We start from the raw sequence: 24,381 nt of genomic DNA, 5'->3' as shown, positions 1-24,381 counted from the left end.
GGCGACCTTCTGGATCTCTATGATTTGTACATAGTATGAAGGACAAGAGCTAGATCTTCGACTAGACAAAAAGTGGTTTCTAGGATCTCGAAATTCTGTTGAGGAGAGTTTGACATTATACTATTCTGCTATTGCGTGATTATACATTGCTTTTCTTCTTCAGCATCAAATCGTACAGTCGTCAAAGGTTGGCTTCTTAAGTAAAGACTCTTCCGATGCGCTCAGCGACAGCACCTAGACCCAAAACACCAAAGACACCCGCCTTGGAAGCCTGCGATGCGCGATTCCATCTCCAGATAGCCCAACTACCATAGGCCATTGCAGGAATCAACAATGCGACGAAGCCTGCCATACCACCAAGCAAAATCCTGCCTTGCTTCTGTGCCAGCTGCTCCACTTCGGAGTATCTCATATTGTCAAAGCTGACACGAGAGTACTGTGTTGCAAATCCCGCGGATGGCAAATATACATTCATCTTTTCCTCAATCCACTTGCGGAGACGGTAGACAGGGGACGTCACATCTGCACGCATTTCCTGATAGTTGCGGAGTGCGAGATCGTTGATGGCTGCTGCATCGGGTGCGCGCTGATCTGAGTAGCCATCGAGTGCTTTGGCGCGACCAGCTGCGTCGTCGCTGTTTGCATCGAGATGTTCGAAGAGAACCCGGACGTCTTCGAGACCGGCGTTCATGCCTTGACCGTAGAAAGGTACCATTGCGTGTGCCGAGTCGCCGAGAATGACGGCAGAGGAACCGTAGTGGTATGGTGAACACTTGATGCTGATCAGAGGTAGATGTGGGTTCTCCTTGTACTGTTTCAACAACTCGTCCTCGGGAATAAGCTTGCCTGCCACACCAGGGAAGTTCTTGTTGAAGAAGTCTACCAGCGATGAAGGATTCTTGTCCAGTTCGGCAAAGTGTTTTGCAGGAAGGAAAAGCGTCGAGGTGAATGATTTGTCCAGAGATGGGATAGCGATGAACATGAACTCGCCGCCAGGCCAGATGTGCAAGTGGTTCGCTGAGATCTGAAAGTCATCTGTTGCCGAAGGATCCATGTGGAACTCGCACCATAGCGTCTCGATGTACTCCTGCTGGTATGACATGCGAGTAAACTTCATCAAGTGGTACCGTACAGCTGAGTGAGCACCATCTGCACCAATCATAAAGTCGAATGGTACCTCGATTTCCGAAGATGCGTGAGGTGCATCTTTTCCTTGTGTTGGGTTCTGAGCGTGATCTTGTCGCACGCCTTCGTCTCGTCTCTCAAACCATGCCTTGTTCTTCCTGAAATCAGCGCCTACCAGCTTGTGATTGAAGAAGAACTTGACGTTTGGTAGATTGTCTAGCTCATCAAGGAGACGCTTGTTCAGACCTGCTCTGTCAACCGCACGGATGGCCTATGGATGGCGTTAGTGGATTCGTTGTGCTGATGTCGAGGCTCAATCATTACCCTTCCATGAATATCATAGTTCTGAGACTCCTCATATAGCACCTCTTGCTTGGCTCCATGGATCATGCGGCCATGCATAGGGATAGTCTCTTCCAGCACAGCTTCGATCAAGCCAGGAACATTGGCCTTCCTCAGCGAGTTGATACCTCTTTCCGAAAGAGCCAAGTTGATGGATTTGGTGAAGTTCAGTGGGACAGTTGATGGATCCCTGAGATCTAGTGCATGTTAGTTATGCCGTCTAGGAGGAGCGAGGGCAGTGTATCAGAACAAAATACAGTAGAAATTATGACATACCTCCTCTCAGTTCGTAGACCTCAACATCATGGCCACGACCAGCGGCATAGAGTGCTGCAAGAGCACCAACAGGGCCAGCACCTACGATAACAGTCTTTTGCTTGGACATTTTTGTGTAAAGTTACGAAATAAAGATACGAAAGTCAAGATGATTTCTCGAGGGTCTGATTATTGAAGCAAGCATCCACCGCATCATGGACAAGTAGGGCAGGGCGGGCCGGGCGTCCGTGCTCGGGCGGAACGGCGCCGGTGTTTGTCAAACAGCTCGTGCCCTTGAATTTTGTACCCGTTCGGGATTCAAGATCTGCATACCATCACGACTCGACTTTGAAGCCTTTAAAGCAAGAAAGATAGACCGGAGAACTCGTCCGGAGTCAACACATTCATCTTCGTTCCAGATTTGAGCAGAACGGGAGGGCACATAGCAACATGGCGACCGAGGACAAGCGACAATGTCAGGGCGCAGACTGCAACAACGAGGCAGGCACACTACAATGTCCGACTTGCCAAAAGCAAGGACTGGCCAGCTTCTTCTGCAGCAACGACTGCTTCAAGCGCAACTGGGTATGTGAGTTTGGCGCGACCGGCAAGACCAACGTGCACGGCGACTGACAGGCAGCAGAGTGAACACAAGAAGATTCACAAGTCAACGAGTAACCCTCTCCGCTCCATCTTTGCTCCCAAAGTCATTTCTGAACCTGACCCAGCAACCGGCACCCGCAACCCCTTCCCTGCCTTCCAGTACACTGGCGACCTCCGACCCGTCTACCCCCTGTCACCCACCCGCAAGGTTCCTGAACACATCCCGCGCCCCGACTATGCCAAAGATGGTATCCCTCGCTCCGAGCAGGTCTTTGTTGGCCGCAACAAGATCACCATCCTGGACAAGGCCCAGCAAAATGCCATGCGCAAGGTCTGCAGGCTAGCACGTGAGGTTCTGGACATTGCCGCTCGCGCTGCTGTGCCCGGTGTCACTACCGATTACATCGACGAGGTTGTTCACAACGCCTGTGTAGAGAGAAACGTAAGATGCCCTTCGAGATTCATTACACCTCTCCAAGCTGACCGACCCTAGTCATACCCTTCTCCGCTGAACTACTGCCATTTCCCCAAGTCAGTATGCACCTCGGTCAATGAGTCCATCTGCCACGGTATTCCCGATCAGCGCGTCCTCAAGGACGGAGACATCATCAACATCGACGTCACTCTCTACCACGAAGGCTTCCACGGCGACATCAACGAGACTTACTACGTTGGCGACAAGGCTCTGGCCGATCCCGACTCGGTCCGCGTTGTCGAGACTGCCCGCGAGTGTTTGGACGAGGCCATCAAGATCGCAAAGCCCAACACACTATTCAGAGAGTACGGTCCCGTCATTGCAAAGCACGCCGAGGACAGAGGTTGCAGTACTGTCAAGACCTACTGCGGTCACGGTATCAACACTCTCTTCCATTGCGCTCCCAACGTGCCCCATTACGCAAAGAACAAGGCCATCGGTATGGCAAAGCCCGGCATGTGCTTCACTATCGAGCCCATGATCTGCCTCGGAACCTACAAGGATAGAACATGGCCCGACAACTGGACCAGTGTCACGGTCGATGGCAAGCGCTCTGCTCAGTTCGAACACACTCTTCTCGTTACCGAGACCGGTGTTGAAGTTTTGACTGCTCGCCTGCCTGACTCGCCCGGCGGTGCTGTCGCCTGGCCTGGAACTGCCAACGGTCTTCCTGCCGCCGCATAGGAACTGAAAAGTAATGGAGATTTATTGGATTGAACGAAGCATCAGCATGGTATACACTGGGAAAGGAAATGCATGTCTTGACACAGCTTGGTCGGAAATTTGGGCGGCCACGCGAACATCTTTATATAGTAAAGATCAGTCTACGTAACAAATCATATCATCACTGTTTTGAAGCTTCCAGCATACATGACAGAAACATGCGCATGCTTTCGGATGAGAATAACAGCGTGAGATGATGGATCTGTTCTCAGCCAGGTAGCCTCGGAAGTCTGAAAGTCGTAAGACATGCGACTCTTTTGAAAATAGAGTGCAGACCCAATACAGATCAAGTGCTGATTGAACATGATAGCTCTGTTGAAGCCTGGAAGGTGAAAGATGAAGCCTTACAGATGGAAAGCAAAGTATTAGTCAAATCACATGAAAACATGCGGTCTAGGCTTTGGCCTATCGCGGGGCTTGGCGGGTGATTGGACGGGGATGGAGTCGTTGGAGGTGATTTTTAGATAGCTCTGCCAGAATTGTTACCTGCCTTGTCCCACCTACCTCCTGTCGCACACACATTCGTCTCATACACGCATCAAGCGCTCAGATATTCAAGATGCCTACAATGTCAAACCCCTTTGCGACTTTCCTCATCATCGGACGTAAGAACATCTCCACACTCTGGACACAGAGCTGTCTGAGTCTAGGCAGTCGCGACTGACATTATGAACTAGCGACGTGCTTCTTCTTGGGAGTCCTTTTCGCATCGTTCCCTTACGACTACAATGTACTGTGGACTACACCCCCGAACCTCATTCCTGGAGTAGATGCGCGCGCGCCTTACTACCAGATGCTGGAGGATCATCTCAAGTTCATCCACGCATCCCCACCTCTCATCTCGCGCATCCTCCACATTGTCATTGCAACCGGTCTCTTAGGCTTCATCACCAAGCTCTACAAGCCTTCCGAGGCCAACCTTCTCTTCGACGGTGCCAGTCTTGTTTTGTACATGTGCGGTGTCACTGTCTACATTGCCAATATTGTCAAGGGCATGCGCGTCGTCACTTCTGGCATCTATGGTAACCCCGCTCTCACCGAAGGCCAGGTTGACGATTCTGGTGACTACCTCTCAAGGGAAGATTCGCTCAAGGTTCTGGCTGCTAGCGATACCATCTTGGCTCTTTTGCTTGTTGGTGTCTTGATCCTGCAGGCTGGCCAGTGGTACGCCAACAAGAAGGAGGCTGACGAGATTGAGGAGATGGACAAGAAGCATGACACGAAGAAGGCTCTGCAAAAGGAGAAGAAGAAGCAATGAAGAGTGTAAATAGAAGGGCCAATGGGAAGGAAGCATGATAATCAAAAGAAATGTATGATAGTCTGCGCGGCTTCTGTTTTTTGAAAGCACATCGCTTTGATAATCACCATGAAAGCTGGCGATATGTTTGTTCCGCACTGCTCTGTATATGATAGAGCCACTCAGAATTCAGACCTGATCAGGCGTTCTGCCTCTAGACTTTGCTGTGTCGAGCTTTCAAGCCAAACCAAAGGGATTGATCATCTGGTCGAATAATGTAGAACGTAGCAGCCATGACTGATCAGTTTGTGTCGTGACGCTCATGGTCCGCGGCTTCAGGTAAAGTTGTCATGAACCTCATTGCTCCGGCATGCCACCAGGGATGAGCTGACAACAAGTATTAGCAAAGCCAAGGCCAGAGGAGTAAATTTAGCTTACCATGCAGATGTTGTTTCCGTTCAATAGAATCTTGGACATCTTGGTGGATGTGCCGGTGTAGTCACTTTGTCCGTGTCAGTTTCGGATGCCAGGTAGTTGGGTCAATTGGTTGGGCAGGCCATACTATTCGGTGACATCTTCGAGAACCATGTCTGGCAGAAGATCATCAGTACAAGACTAGATTAGATGGATAATGAGCAATACGTACTGACAAAGTCGTCGAAGCCGAGTAATGTTCCACTGAACTCTGCGCGGGCATAATCAATAAGTGAAGCAAACGTGGTCAGGCGCAACGTGGAACGCACCCTTGTCGCCCTTCATGATGACCCAGATTCTGGAGCCGACACACTTGTCGATGAGCTCTAGCGGAAGCAATTGAGATGCCATGTTGTGTGATGTGAGGGGGTAAAGTGGTTCGCGATATCTTGTGGGTTGGAGTTCGGGTTCACATACATGCATGGGTCGAATGACGCTCGCTTTCAACAAAGCTCGGCAGGACTTTTTGAGCTTCGCGGCGAGGCGAAACAATCTACTCGATCTTCAACTTGTTCTCACGTACGACAGTACCTAGCACCTCAGCAGCCGGCTGTTTGGACATGGAGGTGAAATGCAATCCGCAGGACGGGCCGTAACATCTTCCCACCACACGTCGCTCTACACATCGTCCCGCAATGCTCTCTCACGCCCTGCTCGCTGGGCCGCCGAGCCTGCGAGAAGCATTCACAATGCAACTGCGACTTCTACCTCGACAAGCCTTGATAATACCTGGGACACTCCCTCGCCAATAATCTTAGCCGCTCCACGCGTGCGCCGTCATCTCGTCTGGCGAAACCCCTCGACCTTCGTTTCCTCGCCCCTCACACAGAAGCGAGGCGCTTCGTCTAAACCCAAGCCTCCCTATGGCACTCTTCGTACCGCTCCTGGCGATGCAAAATCCAGAGTCCCCAAACCGCTGGTCTACAAGGGTCGGGACACTGGCTCTTCCGGCAAGCAATATATTCCACATGTCCTAGATCCTAACCCATACGCGCGTGGAAGGCCGATCAATCCTTCTTCGGCTTCTCCCAATGCCATTTTTGATCCTCAAGTCCGCAGACCGATCATTGTACAGAGACCGCCGCCAACTCCGCTTCCGCCTCGGTCAGAAGAGACGCCTCCTGCTCCCACGCCATTCGTCTCCTCTGCACCACCAGAAGATCCTCCACAAACATCTCTTCCAAAACAGGAGCCGCAAGACAGTCAACCTGATCCGATACCAATAGCGCCACCGAACATTTCTTCTCAGAGCCCCCTTCGATCGGCACCCGGCCAAGAGCTGGCTCATGCTGTGGATGCTGTGGACGTTCCAGAAGGTATAGTAGCCGAGAGACCTCCAGTATCGCAGTCCCGAGACATCGAGAAGCAGGTATTGGAAACAATAGAGAGTCGTGCCTCGGCATCCGACCAAGTTTTACTTCTCGACCAGAAGAATAAGGATCTGGAAGCCGCCCTGGCTCAGCACAGGAAGGATCATAAAGCACTGCTACTATCGCATTATGAGCTACAAAAGAAATCCGCCCTTGTTCTCGAAAATACAAAGCGAAACGCAAGGGAGAAGGTACAAGCAGTACAAGAAAAGTCCAATTTGGAGCGAACTCGTCTACAACAAACTGTCCGGGAACGATCAGCAGAGTCTAGCAAGCTCCTTGTCCAATTGGACGATTTAAGGAAAGAGTTGAAGGCCGAGAGGGACACCGTCCACAGGCAGTCAATTCGCCGAGCGGGCGAGCGACAGTATGAAGCCACTCTTGCTGTGCGCGAAAGGGAAGAGAAGGAAAAGGCTGCCCGGAAGGCGCTGCACTCGGATTATGATCTATTCCGAAATTGGTCGCATGTTGCTGCCAAACAAATCAAAGCCCTCATCTTTGAACCCGACCTCCTTAAACGCGAGCTCACCTTCCTCACCTGCGAGATAAATTACTGGACCAAAGCCTTGCGGAACTTCCGCTCCTTTGAAGGAACAACGAAAAGTGGCGACGAGCTCCGATTCTGGGAAGCTGGCGTGCAAGTCCAAAAGAAAGCACGGGGTCTCGGGGAGCGAGAGGTTCTACAAAAACGGGCGATCGATCGACTGCAACATCGTTTACGACATCGAGACAGTGTCTTCGGACAAGTCAAAGCATATCTAAATGATTCTACTGTCAAAGCCGACAACATACGTCAAGAACGTTGTGCCGGACACAAGCAGCTGCAGACCGTGCATGATTCAGTCATGAGCTTGCAACATGATCATCGACGACTTTTAAGAGCAAATCGATATGACATGGATCCAGGAAAAGGATCCCCGGAGAGAGCGGCGGCATCGAGAGCGTCTACAGTCGATGTGTATGAATTGTACCAACCTATCGGCGAAATACAAAAAACGCTCGGGTCCCTCATGGACTTTTGGAAAGGCAAGATCAATCAACTCCGCGTACAAGATCCCACTACACCCGGCCTCGAGGCGGATGAGAGCTTCATCAGAGCTCAAGTTAGATCTATTGGGCTTTGCAAGGCTCTCCTAATCTCGATTCGCAGATTATCCACGTTGCAGTTGGAGGCGCTTGAAGCCGAGTGGGTTTCAAATCAGCCACTGCATCAGCAACTTGCCTGGCAAAACAGCATGCGTGTTGTGAGACGACAGACTCAGATCCAGAATAGCACGAAGGATGCTGTTAGGTCTTTGAGAGCTGATGGAATGAGATCCAACCACAAAATCCTATCAGTGGACGAGGCACGTGATATCATCGTTCCTTCACAGATTTACGTACGAGCGGCTTTCGCACATGCATATGTCAAGTCCAAGAACAACGCATTCAATCGGGAAGACATTGCGGAACTAAGTGAGGTCATGATCAAGTATCGTTCTGGTAATACGCAAGACACCAGGCACTATCTACGACAGCTTGAGCAAGTATCGAGCGTAACTCGCGACTTGGCTTTGCAACGTAGCGTGGGTAAACGAGAGCTGATACCTGCAAGGCCAAGACGAAACAGGAGTTCGCGGAAAGCTGCTCTTGCAAAGGCCAAACATGATGGGGATGCAGAAAACCAAGAGCCAAATGCCAAAACAGCAGTCAGACCGGCCGCTGAAGCTTCAAGCCAGGCTTCGAGTGCAGAAATGACGTCAAAGGACGCAAGTCCAGAAAAGACAGCGGATCTCGACGAGAGTGTACCAACGCAACAGACGTCCACCAAGAGTCTCAAGAGCAACGCAAACATTGTTCCAGACTCTACAGCCAATTCTGCTCCAAAAGAAGATCGCCCTACCTCGACAGAAAGCTTGCTCGGGCCAGAAACGACGAAGCTTGGGCCAGAAAACAAAAAAATTGGCCCTTCGTTCAAGTCCATTAAGCTGACACCCGCCCCAATTCCTAGGCTTGCGCCAACTCCAAAGGTTGCAACAGTTTATTCGAGAGCTCGTAGTAGACTTGGTTTTAGACCTCCGACTCCGATGTTCAAGGAGACAAGACGTCGAAGCCAAGCTGCAACTACCAGCTCTGCTGACTGCTTCGAAAAGACTGAACTCGAGCTGCAGCCGCTGCTATATCATATTCCTCCTCAAGATCTGCGCAATGCGCTGATGGCTTCGAAGACGAGCCAGGCTGCTTTCTGGCGATATTCTCTTTACAAGTCACCCAGTGGCGAAAAGCCTCTGGTTCATTATTGCACCAAGTTTGAACAAGCCGAGCAAGTCGCAAAGTACTTTGCAGGACAGCAGATCATTGGCTTTGATATCGAGTGGGAGATGGGCAGCAGTGTCGCGAAAGGTAGCATCAAGGACAATGTGTCGCTCATCCAAATCGCATGTGATGATCGGATCGCTCTGTTTCAGGTTGCCTTATTCGCTGGAGAGAGCAAGGAGGACCTTATGCCTCCATCACTCAAGATCATTCTGGAGTCTCCGGACATTTTCAAGGCTGGTGTAAACATTGCAGGCGATTTCACTCGCTTGCGCAAGTGTCTTGGAGTCGAGGGGCAAGGAATATTCGAGTTGAGTCACCTTTACAAGCTGGTGAAGTTCTCCGAGAAAGAACCAGCTAAGGTGAACAAGTCGCCGTTGAAATTGGCCGATCAGGTGCAAGACGTCCTGTTTCTTCCTCTCTCGAAAGGAAATGTCCGAACGAGCGCCTGGTCAAGGAGGTTGTCGATGGAGCAGGTCGAGTATGCTGCCACAGATGCCTACGCAGGATTCAGGCTCTTTCAAGAACTCGACAAGGCGAGATCTTCCATGACTCCAACGCCACCAAGACCAGCTCTATGGGAAGCTAACCAACCAATTGTGCTCGGCAACGGAGAGCGAGCTGGAGAGACTCGTACGAAGCGCAAAACCACTACCGAAAAGGTCGCAGAGGCTCCAGAGGTCGAAAGTCAATCCATGATGCTGAGTCCAGAAGAAGAGCAGGCGCTCAACGATGAAGAAGAGGAAGCTCGGGCCGAAGCAGGTGTCGACGGCATAGATGAAGATAACATCCAGGAGGACTTGGAAAGCTTCGAATCAGAACCGGCACCGATTGCCAAACACGAGGCCGCTGAAAAATGGCTTGGCCAGTGGGAGAGCAATCTGGCCCCTGAAAGAAAAGGCAAGAATACGCCGACCAACATACGTGCGTACGCTTTATGGCAGATTCAAGGTCTCACACTTCAACAAGTGGCCGAAGCGATGAGGCAACCACCTCTTGCACTTACAACGGTGGCCTCCTACGTCCTCGAAGTTGTCAAGTCGGAAAGCCTCTCCTACGATTCCGCGAGGTTACAAGAAGCATTGGACATACTACCCTCGGTAGCACATTGGAGGTACCGTAGTCTGATACTGAAGACTCGGTCTGAAATCTAGACCTGATGAGCACAATGAGAAATAGCCACGAAAACAAACCCATACATTGTACATAATCAAAACCTATAACTACACTCTTCAACATCCTGATGCGGTCGAGGCCAGCAATAAATGGCATTCAGTCGTGTGTTGAAAGTGCATGCATGATAGCTGCAAGGGAAGAAGGTGATTGATGGTGGTGCCATGACACAAGCCAAAGCTAAGCTCCAACGCCGTGAGACGGAAAGGACGATCTTCGTACCCGAGCGTATCACAACATTTCAAGCAACCCCTGCTGATTGGAGATAGAGAAGCTTTGGGACCAAAAAGTACACAAAGAGGCATGTGACACGACATGAAGATAAGCACTCCCCCCATAAACATGGACAAGAAGCTAGTCTCAGAAAATGGTCGGAGCACCGGCCGCAGGATGCTCGTCCAACAGCGGCGTGAGATGTGGTGATGCTAGACGTGGCCTCGAGAGACGGAGACGAATCGGACCGAAGCGTTTCAAGTTACATTCATTGAGTTTGACGACGGGCTTGCGTGATGCGTCTCGACGAGACGGTTTTGGGCAAGGTGTGAGATCGTCGGTGGTAAAGATAGCCGTGATTGGATGCACATGTGGCTTGGTTACCCCGCATATCTTAATTGGCCAAGAAAGCGTGCTGTGGAGTAATGGGGGACCTTTACAGGGCCGCACCATGATTTGTGCAAGGCTATATGCTTACTCCTTCTTTCCCTGCTCTCTCCTTTCTCCCTTTTACACTTCCCCTCCATCTCACCCAAAGCCCAGTTCCATACGATTCAAGCACAGCAGACTATCATACAGACGGTCGAACCTTCCTTCAGGCAAAGGCCCCGAAGCCGGAGAGACGCTGCCACCATCACGTCATTTGGACAAAGAAGTCACGTCTAGAGCACGTGGTTATCTCAACCTCTCACCTAGCGACTTCACCTAAGATTACCTAACGTTTCGTTTCTCCACCCCTTAAAGACCGACAGTCTCTCCTTCTACAACAATGTCAGACCAGAACGATCAATCCTCCACCAATTCCACCTACAACCAACGCCGTCGCTCATCCTTTGTCGGACAAGCATTCACCGACATGTTCAGCCGCAGCAGCCGCCCGTCCGAAACCTCGGGCAACAGCCCTCCTGCCCAAGGACCCATCACAACAGCCGCCGCTGAAGCCAGCCGTCGTCGTCTCTCAGTCAGCACCCTCGGTATGGGTGCTTCGCCCAACCAGAGCTCGCCCATGGCGGCTAGAATGCGAGGTGAGAGTGTCTCCAGCTCCAACGTCGGCTCTGTCGACGAGTCGGCCATCGACGACGAACCCTCTTCGGCCACAGCCGCCAACAGCGGTCCCTTTGCTCGCAGAGTCAGCTTCGGAGCTCGTGCTCTCAAGGACATGAAGGGTGGTTCGGCATCGGTGCCAGCAGGTAGGCCCACCGCCACCGTTACTATACCAGAAGAAGTCGTAGACGGGGAGAAGAAGACTTTGGCCCCGACCTCCTCCTCGCTGGGTCGTCGAGGTTTGTGTCTTCTTCTGGTGCCGCCGGCGTGCTTTCACCTATCACTTTCTTTTGATCATCATGCTGACGTTTCTTGTTTTTGCAGAAGGCTTCAATTGGGCTGATAACATGCGTTCTCGTGCTGAGAGAGGCTCTATCACTGGTCTCTCTGCTTCGCCCCCTACTGGTGGCTGGACTCACGCCCGCTCCAAAAGCATCGCCGTCATGGATACCCCTGTTAGAGACAACCCCAAGCCCACGAAAGTTCCCGACCAGTTCCAAGAGAGGATCCTCAAGGGAGATTTTTACTTGGACTAAAAGGCTCTGATGATGCTCAAAACACGAGACAACGCAACATTCACGATACCAATCTTCGAACGACGTTTACGACACCGCTACGATCCGAAATTACATCTGCATGGGTGACAGCTATATGCAGTACTCGTGACGGGCAGGACGGCTTCTTTGTCTATGATCGACATAACGAAACACCAGTCAACCCCTCACAGGATATTGGGTGCTCACATTCGTTGCCTCCTGCCCGTCACGACTGCATCATCGTCTGCTTCTTGTATCTCTTTGTCCTCCGCGGGCCTCTTTGTTATCTGTTTCCCCTAACAACACCACAGTGAAAGAGAAAAAAACATCTCTGCTTTCGGCGTTGGATGCGAATGAAGGATTAGGCTAGGTTAGGGCGTTGGGGGAATGATTACCGGCAGGACATCGAATGGGGACAAGAAACTCACAGCGAGGCAATCGTCAACTACGGCAAGGACGTGATGGGAATACGGGCTAGGCGCGGCTTCGATGTGTATCATCACAACTGGAACACGGCGACAGAATTAGAACTCTACAGATTCTGATGGATGTGAAAGTCCATTGTCGGTACCGTAGAGATATCAATAACAAAATGAATGCAACTCGTTTGCACTTTGCCACTTCTTCTTTCTGTTGCACATCGGAATACGGTCGACCACTTGTACCTCTCTGTGTGCAGAATACTGTCACACCCTTTCACTACAATGATCAACAAGGCAACAACGAGCTGTAGAAAGGCACAGTGATTTCACGTAGCGATAGCCCCAATCAGGAAGGGAGTCGATGACACAAGATATCTCGATCACAGTGCTGACGGTTTTGAAAAAGTATCGTGCCTTACGACAACTACAAGTGTGATCAGTATTTGCGCACATGGGGAAGGTTGTGAATGCCTTAGAAAAAAAAGAAAAAAAAGCAAGGCGTCGTCTACACACGCACACATCTTTTTTGGTAAATCGTTTTCTTTTTTCTTAATTATGCACGCACTGGGTCCTCCATCCCTCACTGCTCCTTTTATTTACTCAACTGCTTCCTAGCATTTTGAAAATGTTTGTTTGTTACTTATTACTACATTGCTCCCCGAGCGTGGTGAATACCTTTTGACGAGGGAAGAACTTGGTGACTAGGCTGTGAAAATGTGCAAGTTGATCACGTTTTGATACCGAAACATACACAAACCGAATCGATGGATATGGTATTTTAAACGCAAGTGCCAAGATGCAGATATACAGTGTATAGACTGGGAAGTGCTACGATATGATAGCAAGGAAGTTGGTGGTATTATTTGGAAAGTGTGAAGAAGACAGGGTGCTCCCCATCACGAGTGACTTGCGAAATTAAAGATATCGTAATCTAAGTCGTCCAGAGAAGGAATGAAAGACTGTTCGAAAACGAGCTCTTTCCAGTACACAAGACACATTGAGTCACCATACTGATCAACAAGGTGAAGAAAAAGTGTAAGATGGCAAACATGACAACACCAGGTTTTTGTATCGCTTTTTCCACGCAAATTGTGCTCTGTACAAACGACGACACACCAAAAACTAGACAGGCAGAAATGTAAAGAGGCGTTTCCTTCGTCAAGAACCGGATAGTGCTCGAGTGATTTACTCGATAATCTCCTCGGTCTCCTCCAAAATCTCCTCTGTAATCTCCTCGACGAACTGACCCTCGCCCTCGTCGGCGGCCTCGTCCTTGGCAGCAGCCTCTTCGGGGCTGATCTCAGGGAGACCGTCTTCGGCGCGCTCGTCGCGGAGCTCGGCGGCGGTGCGTTCGCGCCATGCGAGCCACTCGTCGAGAGCGCGACGGCGTTGCTCGATGACGGCGCGGTTGGCGGTGTTCTTGCGGAGAACGTCTTCCTCTTCGAATTGCTTGCTCCATTCGCGGAGGTTCTTGCGGACGGTCTTTTGCTCCTCCTTTGACAGGAGACGCTCGGGGCGTGGGCGCCATGCGAATTGCTTGAATTGGTCGATGGGGTCCTCGCGGAGAAGTTGACCGCGGAAATCGTAAAGGTGGTAGCCGTTTTCCATCTGGTTTGTTGTTAGCATCTTAGAATTGCGTGATAGTGATTAGAGAACTTACGCGGTGCTTCCAGACACTTGCGCTGGTAGCGACGAAGCGGCCTGAGGGGTCCCAGTCAATGTCAGTAACACCGTAGTGCTCGGCTGTGTTCATCAATGCAAGGTTGGCGGTCAAATCCTTGTCCTTCTCATCTCTCTCGCCCTCGTAGTCAAAGTCGTAGAAGTCGAGGTCGAAGCTCTGTTGTGACAGGACAGTGGCGACGACGACGAAACGACCGTTGGGAGACCAGTGGATGGCGTTGTTGTTCTTCTTGTCGACAGTGCGGATCAGCTTGAAGTTACCAACCTGGTTGCCCTTGACCTTTTCCGGGCAGAAGAAAGAGACGGAAGTCTTGGGAGGTACGGCAGCGCCAACAGGCACCTCACCGGCAGTGATGAGGACGAAACGGTCACCCTTGGGCTCCCAAGCGAAGTTGATGACGGTGTCCTTGATGGCATCGACGACTTCGACGGGGACACCCTTCTCTCTGACGCGGAAGATTTCGAGGTTGGTGGCCATTGATTTCTTGCTCTTGCTGTGACGATCAACCTTGACGCAGACGAAGGAAGAGTCGCTCTGCCAGTGCAGCTTTGCGTCGGAAACGTTGAACAGGTTACGGGTACGGACGATCTCCTTGGAAGGCACGCTCATAAGACCGACCTTGGCGGGGTTGCTGCCGACCTCAGGAGTCCAGTAGCAGAAGAGTTGCTCGTAGGTCTTGATGCCATCGCGGTTGGGGGTGGCAGGGCACCACTCGAAGTCCTGGATCTTTTCGATCTTGATTGACACCTTGTCGAGGAGGTTCATGCGGGGCAGCTCGTAGACGGAGATACCTTGTTCAGGGTTCATGCGGGCAACGTACTTGGAGTCGGCGGACCACTTGAAGGCGGGCCATTGCAGCTTCTTCTTGATGGGGTTGCCGGCCTCGTCGACGTTGGGACCAGCAGAGTCGAGGGTGACGAAAGAGCGGAGAGGAAGGCCGGTCTCGAGATCCCAGATGATGTAGTTCTTGCCATCCTCGTCGAGCGAGAGGACGGGGTGGCCCTCCTCGACCTGCATGGGGCGGTGAGACCAGGTAGTGAGGTATCTCTCGTCGGGCGAGAAGTCGACAAGGTTGACACCGGGGTGGGCGAAACGCTTCTGTCTGCTCCACGACTTGCCTCCCCAAAGCTGAACACCTTGGGCGTGCATGGATGTGAGGTAAGTTCCCTTGGGCGACCACTGCACGAAAGACTCTGTCCAGTGAGCACGGTCGACAATCGAGTCGGGCTGCTCATCTCTCTCGTTCCAGAAGACACCGACACTGTCACCACGGTACATGACGAACTGGTCACGACCGTCGTTGTCACCCAACCACCAGCGCAAATGCTCCTTCTCTTGGAAAGGCTCAATCTCGGGGGGAGAGTAGTCCTCGTCAATGCGGCCCTCGCGGCCAAAGCGCTCGATGTCGGTCAGCTTGTTAACAGCCATGGTGTGCTTCTTGTCCAGAGGGGTGCCGTTCAAGGCCTTGACGGCGGCCTGAGCCTGTGCGGGTGACTCGTACTCGACGAAGGCGTAGCCCTCGGTCATCTGGGTCTCATCGTTGATGGGCATAAGGACAAGGTCCTCGCTGGTCTTGCCGGCGCTGACAAGCTTGCGCAGGATGAACTTGATCAGCTTGCCCTTGCTCTCCTCGGGCACCTTGGGAAGACCGTCGACGACTACAAATGAGTCGAGACCCTCCTCCATGCGCACATCGAACTGCTCGCGCAGATCTGTAGGCACGCAGTCAGCATACCGCTCCGGAATCTTTTCCCTCCCTCGATTGCTGGCACATGCGCGACCGCCTCGGGCTTGTTCGCTTCGTGGTCACGTACCAGAGTAGTCGATTTCGACATCGTCAAAGTTCTCGTCATTGTCGAGATTATCAAAGCTTGGAGCCATGTTGGCGGTTGTGTATGTGAGATGTTGAACCTGGCTGTCGCTATTCGATTTCGAGTGCACAAAATTGCAGAGCGGGCGGAATCTTGGCAGTCCATCCAACATGCTTCCACGTGATCCTGGCTCGCTCTTTCCCTGTCTGAACACTTAGCAAGCTAAGGCTTCCACTCTTCAATGCGAACAAACAATATGTCAAAGAGTCCATCTCACGCTCTAGTGCTTCTCTGATATGCTATTACTTTCTCGTCGGACCAATTCATTGTGTGTGCTGTACTTTGGTATTTACTGCCAAGCCCATCTGGCGCTTTAGTGGTTGCTCCCCATACCGAAAGTGGTCTCCATGGTCCATCGCGTCTATGCGCGTCCTCTACAAAGAAATCACTCTTCACTTACAAACATCTCGGAATCCACTCTGTCAAAGTTCAACCATTGCTACATAAACTCCTGCTAAGCAACCCTCCCTCTGCAAATCTGGTTCAACTCAATTCTACCCACCCTCTTTTGACATATTCCAACCAAGACCGCCGACGTCATCTGTCGCAACCATGTCCTACGACGAGAAACGCTATGCCGACTTGATATACGATATTTTGCGCCAAAGCGACCTCGATACCGTCTCGGCAAAGAAGATTCGCAATGCTCTTTCTGAGAAACTGGGCTATGACGTTAGCGAACACAAGGTTGGTTCACTTAGCTTCGCAACTCGACCTTGTTCGTACCATCTAACATTTACAATCAGAAAGAGATCAGCGGCTTGATCGAAGGCTGCTTCGACAGAGTGACCTCTGAGAATGCGAATGGTACCAATGGCGCTTCTCCCTCCCCCGACTCCTCCCCCCAGAAGCGCAAAGAACCCTCTGATGAGTCCGACCTGTCAGATGTAGTAGACGACAGACCGAAAAAGAAACGCAAGCAGGCTGCCGAGGAAGACGATGCCGCCTACGCCGCCCGTCTACAACGTGAAGAGAACAGCAGAGCTCGACCTACCAGAGCTGGCGCAACCAGGAAAACAGCACCCGTAAAGAGAAAGAAGAAGTCGGCAGCCAAAGTCAAGGACGGTAGTGACGTCGAGACCAACGGCGAGCCCAAGGAACGTAAAGGTGGCTTTCACGTAAGTCATCCATATCTTGTTTGTCCTTGCGAAAGCTTACATGTCGCAACAGAAACCCATGAACCTGTCAGAGCCCCTAGCAGCCCTACTCGGAGAGGTACAACTATCACGACCCCAGACAGTCAAGAAGATCTGGGAGTACGTCAAGTCAAGAGACCTACAAGATCCAGCCGACAAGCGACAGATTGTATGCGACGACGCCATGCGTGCTGTCTTCAAAGTCGATCGCGTCCACATGTTCACCATGAACAAGATTCTGAATCAGAACTTGTACGCGGCCGAAGACGTTGTAAACCCCAATCCTGCTCCGGAAGCCACTTCTGAAACTGCTGCGGTCGCTCCTTCTGAATCCGGTCCTCCTTCTTCCTCTCCGGCACCCAAGTTGGAATCATCACCACAATAAGGACTAATGCTCGGGCACAATTCTATGTTACTCTTGCTTCTTTGCATAAACTTTTTTTTGTCGCTACAGCGCTTTTGGGTTTCCACGGAGGGGAGATGGCGTAAAGCAATGCGTTTTCTTCTTACAAGTCACGGTGGACATTTACGAGAAATGAAGAAATCAAGATGAGAAACATCATACCGCTTCTGAACTGATCCTGCCGTTCTTCTATTGATGCCTATCTGATGACCTTGTATGTGATTTCATGTTATGTTTTCTATCGTGAACCTCTTGTGTGAGCCAAATGGCAGTGAGTTCTGAATTCAATCATGCATGTTCTGACGGACAAGATCCGATTATGCCAATGCCAATGTCTATTTGTGTATCTATGCTCGCTCACCAGTAACGACATCTAATGACAGCACACGACGCCGTCCCTTCTCGTTGCACATACGCTCGCTCATAAAACATCAAAATCATACCTATGAACCATCAAAATGCAAAACGGGACCCCAAGCTCTTGAAGCTCTTGAATCTCTTGATCGAAATCGCGCGAATCAAACCGCCTGATCAACTAGCCTTCTGCTCTTCCACCTTCTTCTCAGGACTCTTACTGACAAGCAAAGGCCTCAGCGCCTGGAACTTGACAGGTTTCGCCATGAAAATATTAACGCCCGAAGATTCTGCATCTGCCTGGGCCTCTGCACTAGCCAACCCTGTCAATGCGATGACAGTAGCTTTCTTCTCGATACCGTGTTCGATTTCGAAAGCGCGGATACCTCGAGTAGAATCCAGGCCGTTCATGACTGGCATGGAGATATCCATGAGGACGAAATCAAAGGGTCGTTTGTCGGGTGCTCCACTGCCGTATTCGATGTATTTGTCGAGTGCTTCTTGGCCGTTTGTGGCTTCTTGGTATGGAAGCTTGTGCTTTTTCATAAACATGACGAGGAGTTGTAGGTTGATGGGGTTGTCGTCGACAAGAAGGACATGGGGTGCTTGTTCCGTGTGTGGTTGATCTTGGAGTGCTCTAGCGCTGCCTGCATCGCGATCTATGTTGGGGAAGGCGACTGCTGTGCTAGGAGGGACTTCTAGCGCCGTGTTACGGATAAATTCTCGAGCGCGGGTTGATTCGGCATTCTCTTCTGACGTGTTGAGACGTGGGAGGGTCATGCTCGGGAGTCCGAGGACGGAAGCTGCGCCCATATCTTCCAATCTTGATCGGTGAGGTAGTCCCTGTGGTTGTCTGTCCGGCTTCATGGGTCTGTTGAAGGTCTCTTCCATGCGCGTGATGCATTGACTTAGTACCTTTGCTAGCTTACGAGGCCCGCAGGGTTGTGAGACCACCTCGACAATTCTGCCAAGATCTGATAGTGTCTGCGACTTTCGTTAGCGCTGATCTTCCCGTTGCTATGAGTGACCTTACCTTGATGTGGTTCGCAGTGATATCCAGAGCCTCCGAAGCGTTGAGACAGACTATGATCAGAGGAACTTCCTTTCCTCTACCTCCAGCACTGCCGGTTTTATTGACGCTATGATGCTCGAGTAGGAACTCGACCGTCGGAGGCTCTGTGTACAGATACACATCGGCATCGACGTCCTTCAGGTTATCTGCTTTGGTGACTTCCATCTCGAACCAGCCCCAGCAGACTTCGGATAGAGTTGTGTCGAGTCTACTGATATGATCATTGTGATCCCTCTGTTTCTCGCCATTGGGATCGAGAAGACACAGTCTCAGACCCTTCGTCTTGGCGGTGACTGCAGCAATCTCATCGTCTGGTATATTATCTGGAGCAGTTTCCGGTGTCGAGAGACTCATGCGGACGTCGATCTCAGTGCCCACATTCTGCTCACTCTTGACCTCAATGGTGCCACCCAACGAATCAACAATCTGTCGTACAATCGAGAGTCCCAGACCGGTGCCTGGTTGGAAGGTATCCTCCTGACTGAATGGGACGAACAAACGATTTTTCTGGAAGTCTTCAGACATGCCCTTGCCAGAATCGATGACTCTGAACACCACGTCAATTTTGTTTGGGTGTGAGCTTTCCTGTGCTCGGAGAGATACTGCTACCCAACCTCTGGGGGTGTACTTCAGAGCATTGCCCAAAAGGTTCATGATAATTCTCCGGAGAGCTCCCGGTTGCGTGCGTACCATCCAAGAAGCACGAGGGCTGACATCGAGCAGAACGGCGACCTCGCCATCCATAATATTAGCTCCATCCGCAGTCGCCGTTGCACTTGCTGATGCATGACGAGACAATGTCATCACAGGTCCATCACGCGATTTGAGCTCTCGATTATGCATCTTCTTGAACGCATGGCCAGCACAAACGGCTTCAACGACCTCTTCCACTACCAGACCCAAATCAATGTCGGCAGAAATACTAAGACTCTCGGAAGGTGAGTCAGTAGCGGAGGCAAGTCTGTTTGCCTTGGCATCCTTCTTCATACGATTTCGGCCCAGCTTGTTGATTTTGGCGTAATCAAGGACATGATCGAGTGTATCAAGCAGGGTCTTTCCACACGTTGAGATCGAGTTGATCAAACCAGCTTGGTAAGCATCAGCAGCTGTGTCCTATAGTGACGATGAGATCAGCACGGGTTATCAGGATGCAAACAAAAACGAGGACTGCCTGTCTCTTCGCGCGCCAAAGTCTGTCACCTCCACCTCTCTACCAAACTCATACCCAGGAGTACGGGAGCTGCTAGACACACGGTGGTTTTCCAAGCTGAATCCGTCAAGCAAGAGCTGGTCAAGCAGTTTCTCTCGATGGACGACTTCCTGATTGGAAAATACCATGTGTATGCTTGAGTAGGCGGGTGACAGAACTCAGCACACAGAGGGAGGGAAGGTAGGCTCATGTCTACTGCTTACTACCCGGGACGGTCTCTGTCCCACGTGACACAGACTTGTGTGTAGTGATAATGTATGCTTCAGTTCGACTTACCTGCAAGAATTCAACAGATCCAAGAATACCATGGAGAGGCGATCTAAGTTCATGGCTCATAGACGCTATGAAGGTTGTCTTCGCGCGGTCATCTTTGAGAGCGTTCATGCGCGCGACTTCGCTCATGATGGTATTTCCAAACGCCCTCAGATACGTCAGATCGTCATCCAGGTTCATCATTCTTCCCGTGTTTGACGTCCACAAGAAACAACCTGCAACCATCTTCTCCTCGACGTAATCCCATAGTGGGAGGAATATTACGTTCTTGACTCCTGGTAGGTTCTTGAGGAGCTCTTGGTGACTCATCCGAATCTTCTTCTTTTTCCCAATCACTTTTTGTGAAGTAGTTTCAGTAGCAGTCTTCGAATTGTCGTTAGCAGATCTTTGACTCTCACTGGCACTGTCATCCTCTGAAGAGAGTCCAGAACCGGCCTCTGAGAAGTGAAGACTTTTGCCATTAGGATAGAGCTTGAAGTAGTTCTCGAGAGTCAGAACATCTAGCGCCGCATTGTGAAATAGCGAGCTGTCCTTGTTGTTGGTCAGCGAGAGTCCTAGAATTTTGGTAGTGCGCATCTGGTGGCCGGTGTCCGAATCAGTGGAGTTCTCGACATCGGCCGAGTCGACTGAGAGGTGTTTGGCGGACTCGTCGTCAGTGCCCGATGATGTCTTGTCACGAGCTAACATGGCAGACCTCAATGTTTGCTTCGCAGGATTGGTACCAGAGGGGCCAAAGAATACCACGCCTTCGGCAAGGGTAGACTCTTTCATAATTCGGGACGCGCGATCGAACAATCGGGATATGTTGTCCGCTTTGGCTTCGCGTCGCCTCACGAAAGATTCTGACCTGGATTCTAACGTCGGCCTACCGGCAGACTTATTGGTCTCAGTTCTTTTGGTCGGCGGTCTTTTAGGAGAGTCATCCTTCAATCGAGTCTGCAAGTCTGACCCCGACTTGACTTCCGGAGCGGCCGTCGTGTGCTGGTTATCAGCATCCGACTCCTTTTTCATGACACGCATGGAGGGTGCACCCTCGATGAAGTCGGCCATTCCACGGACTATGCGCTCTCCCTTGTAACGATCTACACGGTCTCTGGCCCATTCCAGATGATTCATAACAGCGACAGCGATGTCTTGCATGAAGCGTAGTTCGTCATAGGTTAGAGGGTCTCTAGGTTGGTCATGAGATACGGCATAGACGCCAATCTTATGTCCTGATCTTGACTTGATCGGAACGCCTGCGTAGAAGCGGATGGTTTCGTCAGTTATGTATGGTCTGTTGTTGAATTCGGCATCCAGGCGACAATCGGGTATTACCGCTGCATTAGCGGTGAGAGCGACGCCCTGGTCATTGAGAACTGTATATGTTCTTGTAAAGGCGCATTCACACAATGCGTCATTACGGGCGACTCTAGCGCTACCCAGCCACAAAGCATCATCTGGACCATGGCGAGTATGGTCAACTAGCGATAGCGTTCTTGTAGCTTCAGTAAGGATGTACTGATGTGTTGAATCAATCATTGAGACCATGGCTCGGCGGACATTGAGGCGTAGGGCAGCGAGTTGGGCGAATGCAGTCAGAGTCGTGTCCTGTGATGCTTGTGCATTGAAGCCCTTTTCGGACAAGGTGTCGACGGTGAAGTCATCGTCTAGGTTTTGGACATGCGACGCGACATTGGCCGAGGATCCTTGAGCGTCAAGCCATGGTTGGTAGTATCTGTTCTGTAGTGAGCTTCGACTTCACTCGTTTGATGGAAGGACGCGAACCTGTGCATTTCGCGCTCCTGCAACGTCAGAGCCCTCTCCTTGGCCTTGTGCTGTCTCGACGCTTTGGACGCCATCGTGTCTGGCAATACCTACTTAAATGCAGACCTACCACCTTGTGCAGTTGCTTCACGAAAAGAGCTGCGAGGACGGCCAACCGTGTCTGCAAGATTTCGTCAGAGTGGCAGGAAACGCTCGGTTGATCAAGTCCGGGGCCAGCGCTGTCAATCATCAAAACCCAAATTTTGCTTGGATTTCTCGGACTTGACATCCGGACCTCCTCGTCTCTCCCTCGACAGTGCCGACACTTATTCTTTGCCCTCCCCATCAAGATCTAATGTTGCAACAGCATCCGACATGTCAATATGAACATGTCCCAGGATAGTGTTGATGCGCGCAATATCCTACAGCTGCAAAGCGGTTGGCAACTCGCGTGCGTGTCTGACGTACTTGTATCCGATCCCCTGAGCCGCAAAGCCGGGTGCAAGGATCGGTCGAGAACTGGTGATCGTTGCACACCTTCCCGCTCTTGGCTCGAGCGTCTTCTGAATGACGGAATCTGGAGATCATGATGACTGCTCAATGATGGATTATCGGCCTGCACGCACGCCAAATGGTCATCGAATGTATTATATGTATTTCGGACCTCTGGTGAGACGAGCTCCTCACGAGACACAGCGGTAGGCCACCGTGAATACTTTACCTGTTTGCAAACAACAATCTAGCTGTATATAGGAAGGTACACAGAGCAAATCAGCTATGACGCGTTCTCCCTTTATTGGCCAAACACCTAATCTTTCTAAATGACCAACAACACAACCTCAACAATCATGGCACAGAAACCCATCTTGATATCTGGCGCTGGTCTTGCATCACTACTGCTCGCACGTTCCCTCCTCAGGTGTAAGATTCCATTCCGCGTCTTTGAACGTGACGCCTCACTCGCATCTCGAGGCCAAGGATACCGACTCCGGCTGTCCTCGGAAGGACTCGACGCCATCGAATCCGCACTGGAACCAGCAGCATGGAAGAAATTTTACGATCGATGCGGAAAGACAGGTGGCGGTGGCATGAAAACAATCGATGCTATCACCGCTGAACCCATCGAGCAACCACCTACTGCTGCGGCTGGAAATAGCAGTGAGGGCGGCAGTGGTAGTAGTAGCAGTAATAATGAAAGTTTGAGCTCGAGAGAAGGCAAGGTCGTTGGTATCGCGCGTGGAGATATGCGAAACTTGTTCATGGAAGGCTGCGAAGAATTTGTTCAATTCAGCAAGCATGTCAAGGGATATGAGTTGACGGCTGACGGTGTGCGAGCTATCTTCAGTGATGGTACGAAGTCAGAAGAAGGTTCCATGCTCATCGGAGGTGAGGGTATCAATTCTTACGTCGCCAAACAGCTTTCCGGTGGTAAACTCAAGGTCTATGATACTGGAGCTCGTGGTATTCACGGACAAGCGCCTACAACAGCCTTTAAAGGACTCGGGGAAGGCGTCTTCCGCATAGTAGACAACAGTAGACCCAACGGGTCCTTTGCTGTCATTACGAATGTCCGAGCTGGCGATATGGATGACCCAAAAACTCAATTTGGTTGGACGATGGTTGGTGAACCAGGTGTCATAAAGGCACCGAATGACGATTATACCATCGTTGGGGAAACTGCCTCCAATATCGCCAGAGAGCTCACAAAAGACTGGCATGCTAAGCTGAAGCCTCTGTTCACCGAGTCTGCCACTCCAGAAGGAGCGTTCTGGAAGATTACGATTTCAACACCAAGTGGTGTTCCTGTATGGCCCAACCAGCCTCGTGTTACTGTCATAGGTGACGCAGCACATTCCATGACCCCCGCCGGCGGTCTCGGCGCGAACACAGCCGTACGAGACTCAGCATTGCTGGGTAGACTGCTGAAGAATGGATATTACGAGGGAGCAACCGCTGAGTACGAAAAAGAAATGAGGGTATACGCTAGCAAGGCCGTTGGAAAGAGCTACGGCATGGCATCCAAAATGTTCAAGATCCACATCGATGAAGATAACTCGACGACCATGGATGGCGAGATCAGGGATAACAGAAGCTCTGCATAGATGAACTTATTTGTATGTGTCTGTGTGTGGTGGTAAGGGGGGGTGGGGGGGGGGGGGGTTTCCAGCGGACAAAATATGAGACAATCACTAGACATGTTAGACAACCTAGATACCCTAGTCACGAACTTTGAGATTCATCACCAGTACTCTCCTCTAGACCCAATGCGGGATACAAGATGCTAACGGTGGTTTCGCAAGTGCTCCCGAGGGAAGTCGGAAACCACGGTTCGGATTGGAGCTAGACTG

General features: G+C 51.2%; 10 protein-coding genes across 10 annotated transcripts; 6 read left to right on the top strand and 4 right to left on the bottom strand.

Moving 5' to 3' along the window:
* Positions 1-49: 49 nt before the first annotated feature.
* On the bottom strand, positions 50-1,902 carry AUEXF2481DRAFT_44430 (uncharacterized protein). The gene is made up of 3 exons (XM_013484093.1): positions 1,744-1,902; positions 1,450-1,664; positions 50-1,396 (listed from the first exon to the last, which is right to left on the bottom strand). Exons 1-3 carry the CDS (start codon positions 1,850-1,852, stop codon positions 197-199), a joined length of 1,524 nt encoding a protein of 507 aa, XP_013339547.1. The 5' UTR covers positions 1,853-1,902; the 3' UTR covers positions 50-196.
* Positions 1,903-2,040: 138 nt separating this feature from the next.
* Positions 2,041-3,668, top strand: AUEXF2481DRAFT_112649 (uncharacterized protein). Its single transcript, XM_013484136.1, has 3 exons — positions 2,041-2,307; positions 2,366-2,767; positions 2,819-3,668. The coding sequence occupies exons 1-3, from the start codon at positions 2,173-2,175 to the stop codon at positions 3,482-3,484; spliced, it is 1,203 nt and encodes a 400-aa protein (XP_013339590.1). The 5' UTR covers positions 2,041-2,172; the 3' UTR covers positions 3,485-3,668.
* A 414-nt stretch (positions 3,669-4,082) lies between these two features.
* On the top strand, positions 4,083-4,781 carry AUEXF2481DRAFT_92411 (uncharacterized protein; the record flags this gene model as incomplete). The annotated part of the gene is made up of 2 exons (XM_013484135.1): positions 4,083-4,128; positions 4,201-4,781. 2 exons carry the CDS (start codon positions 4,083-4,085, stop codon positions 4,779-4,781), a joined length of 627 nt encoding a protein of 208 aa, XP_013339589.1.
* A 336-nt stretch (positions 4,782-5,117) lies between these two features.
* On the bottom strand, positions 5,118-5,585 carry AUEXF2481DRAFT_8839 (uncharacterized protein; the record flags this gene model as incomplete). The annotated part of the gene is made up of 5 exons (XM_013484065.1): positions 5,118-5,147; positions 5,199-5,262; positions 5,323-5,350; positions 5,407-5,445; positions 5,504-5,585. 5 exons carry the CDS (start codon positions 5,583-5,585, stop codon positions 5,118-5,120), a joined length of 243 nt encoding a protein of 80 aa, XP_013339519.1.
* Positions 5,586-8,799: 3,214 nt separating this feature from the next.
* AUEXF2481DRAFT_70311 (uncharacterized protein) lies at positions 8,800-9,462 on the top strand (the record flags this gene model as incomplete). Its single annotated transcript, XM_013484114.1, has 1 exon — positions 8,800-9,462. A coding segment is annotated over one exon (663 nt), but the record flags the coding sequence as incomplete, so codon positions are not given.
* Positions 9,463-11,054: 1,592 nt separating this feature from the next.
* AUEXF2481DRAFT_8837 (uncharacterized protein) lies at positions 11,055-11,865 on the top strand (the record flags this gene model as incomplete). Its single annotated transcript, XM_013484064.1, has 2 exons — positions 11,055-11,568; positions 11,654-11,865. The coding sequence occupies 2 exons, from the start codon at positions 11,055-11,057 to the stop codon at positions 11,863-11,865; spliced, it is 726 nt and encodes a 241-aa protein (XP_013339518.1).
* A 1,219-nt stretch (positions 11,866-13,084) lies between these two features.
* Positions 13,085-15,896, bottom strand: AUEXF2481DRAFT_44426 (uncharacterized protein). The gene is made up of 3 exons (XM_013484092.1): positions 15,783-15,896; positions 13,948-15,680; positions 13,085-13,895 (listed from the first exon to the last, which is right to left on the bottom strand). The coding sequence occupies exons 1-3, from the start codon at positions 15,847-15,849 to the stop codon at positions 13,473-13,475; spliced, it is 2,223 nt and encodes a 740-aa protein (XP_013339546.1). The 5' UTR covers positions 15,850-15,896; the 3' UTR covers positions 13,085-13,472.
* Positions 15,897-16,391: 495 nt separating this feature from the next.
* AUEXF2481DRAFT_8835 (uncharacterized protein) lies at positions 16,392-17,360 on the top strand (the record flags this gene model as incomplete). Its single annotated transcript, XM_013484063.1, has 3 exons — positions 16,392-16,526; positions 16,586-16,957; positions 17,010-17,360. 3 exons carry the CDS (start codon positions 16,392-16,394, stop codon positions 17,358-17,360), a joined length of 858 nt encoding a protein of 285 aa, XP_013339517.1.
* Positions 17,361-17,638: 278 nt separating this feature from the next.
* Positions 17,639-22,202, bottom strand: AUEXF2481DRAFT_102158 (uncharacterized protein). The gene is made up of 4 exons (XM_013484134.1): positions 22,055-22,202; positions 20,291-22,004; positions 18,766-19,917; positions 17,639-18,716 (listed from the first exon to the last, which is right to left on the bottom strand). Exons 1-4 carry the CDS (start codon positions 22,126-22,128, stop codon positions 17,910-17,912), a joined length of 3,747 nt encoding a protein of 1,248 aa, XP_013339588.1. The 5' UTR covers positions 22,129-22,202; the 3' UTR covers positions 17,639-17,909.
* Positions 22,203-22,672: 470 nt separating this feature from the next.
* AUEXF2481DRAFT_44423 (uncharacterized protein) lies at positions 22,673-24,197 on the top strand. The gene has a single exon (XM_013484091.1). It carries the CDS (start codon positions 22,855-22,857, stop codon positions 24,133-24,135), a length of 1,281 nt encoding a protein of 426 aa, XP_013339545.1. The 5' UTR covers positions 22,673-22,854; the 3' UTR covers positions 24,136-24,197.
* Positions 24,198-24,381: the final 184 nt, after the last annotated feature.

The sequence above is a fragment of the Aureobasidium subglaciale genome, assembly GCF_000721755.1.
Source record: "Aureobasidium subglaciale EXF-2481 unplaced genomic scaffold scaffold_33, whole genome shotgun sequence".
Lineage (NCBI taxonomy): Eukaryota > Fungi > Ascomycota > Dothideomycetes > Dothideales > Saccotheciaceae > Aureobasidium > Aureobasidium subglaciale.
This window is presented reverse-complemented; position numbering and strand designations above follow the sequence as displayed.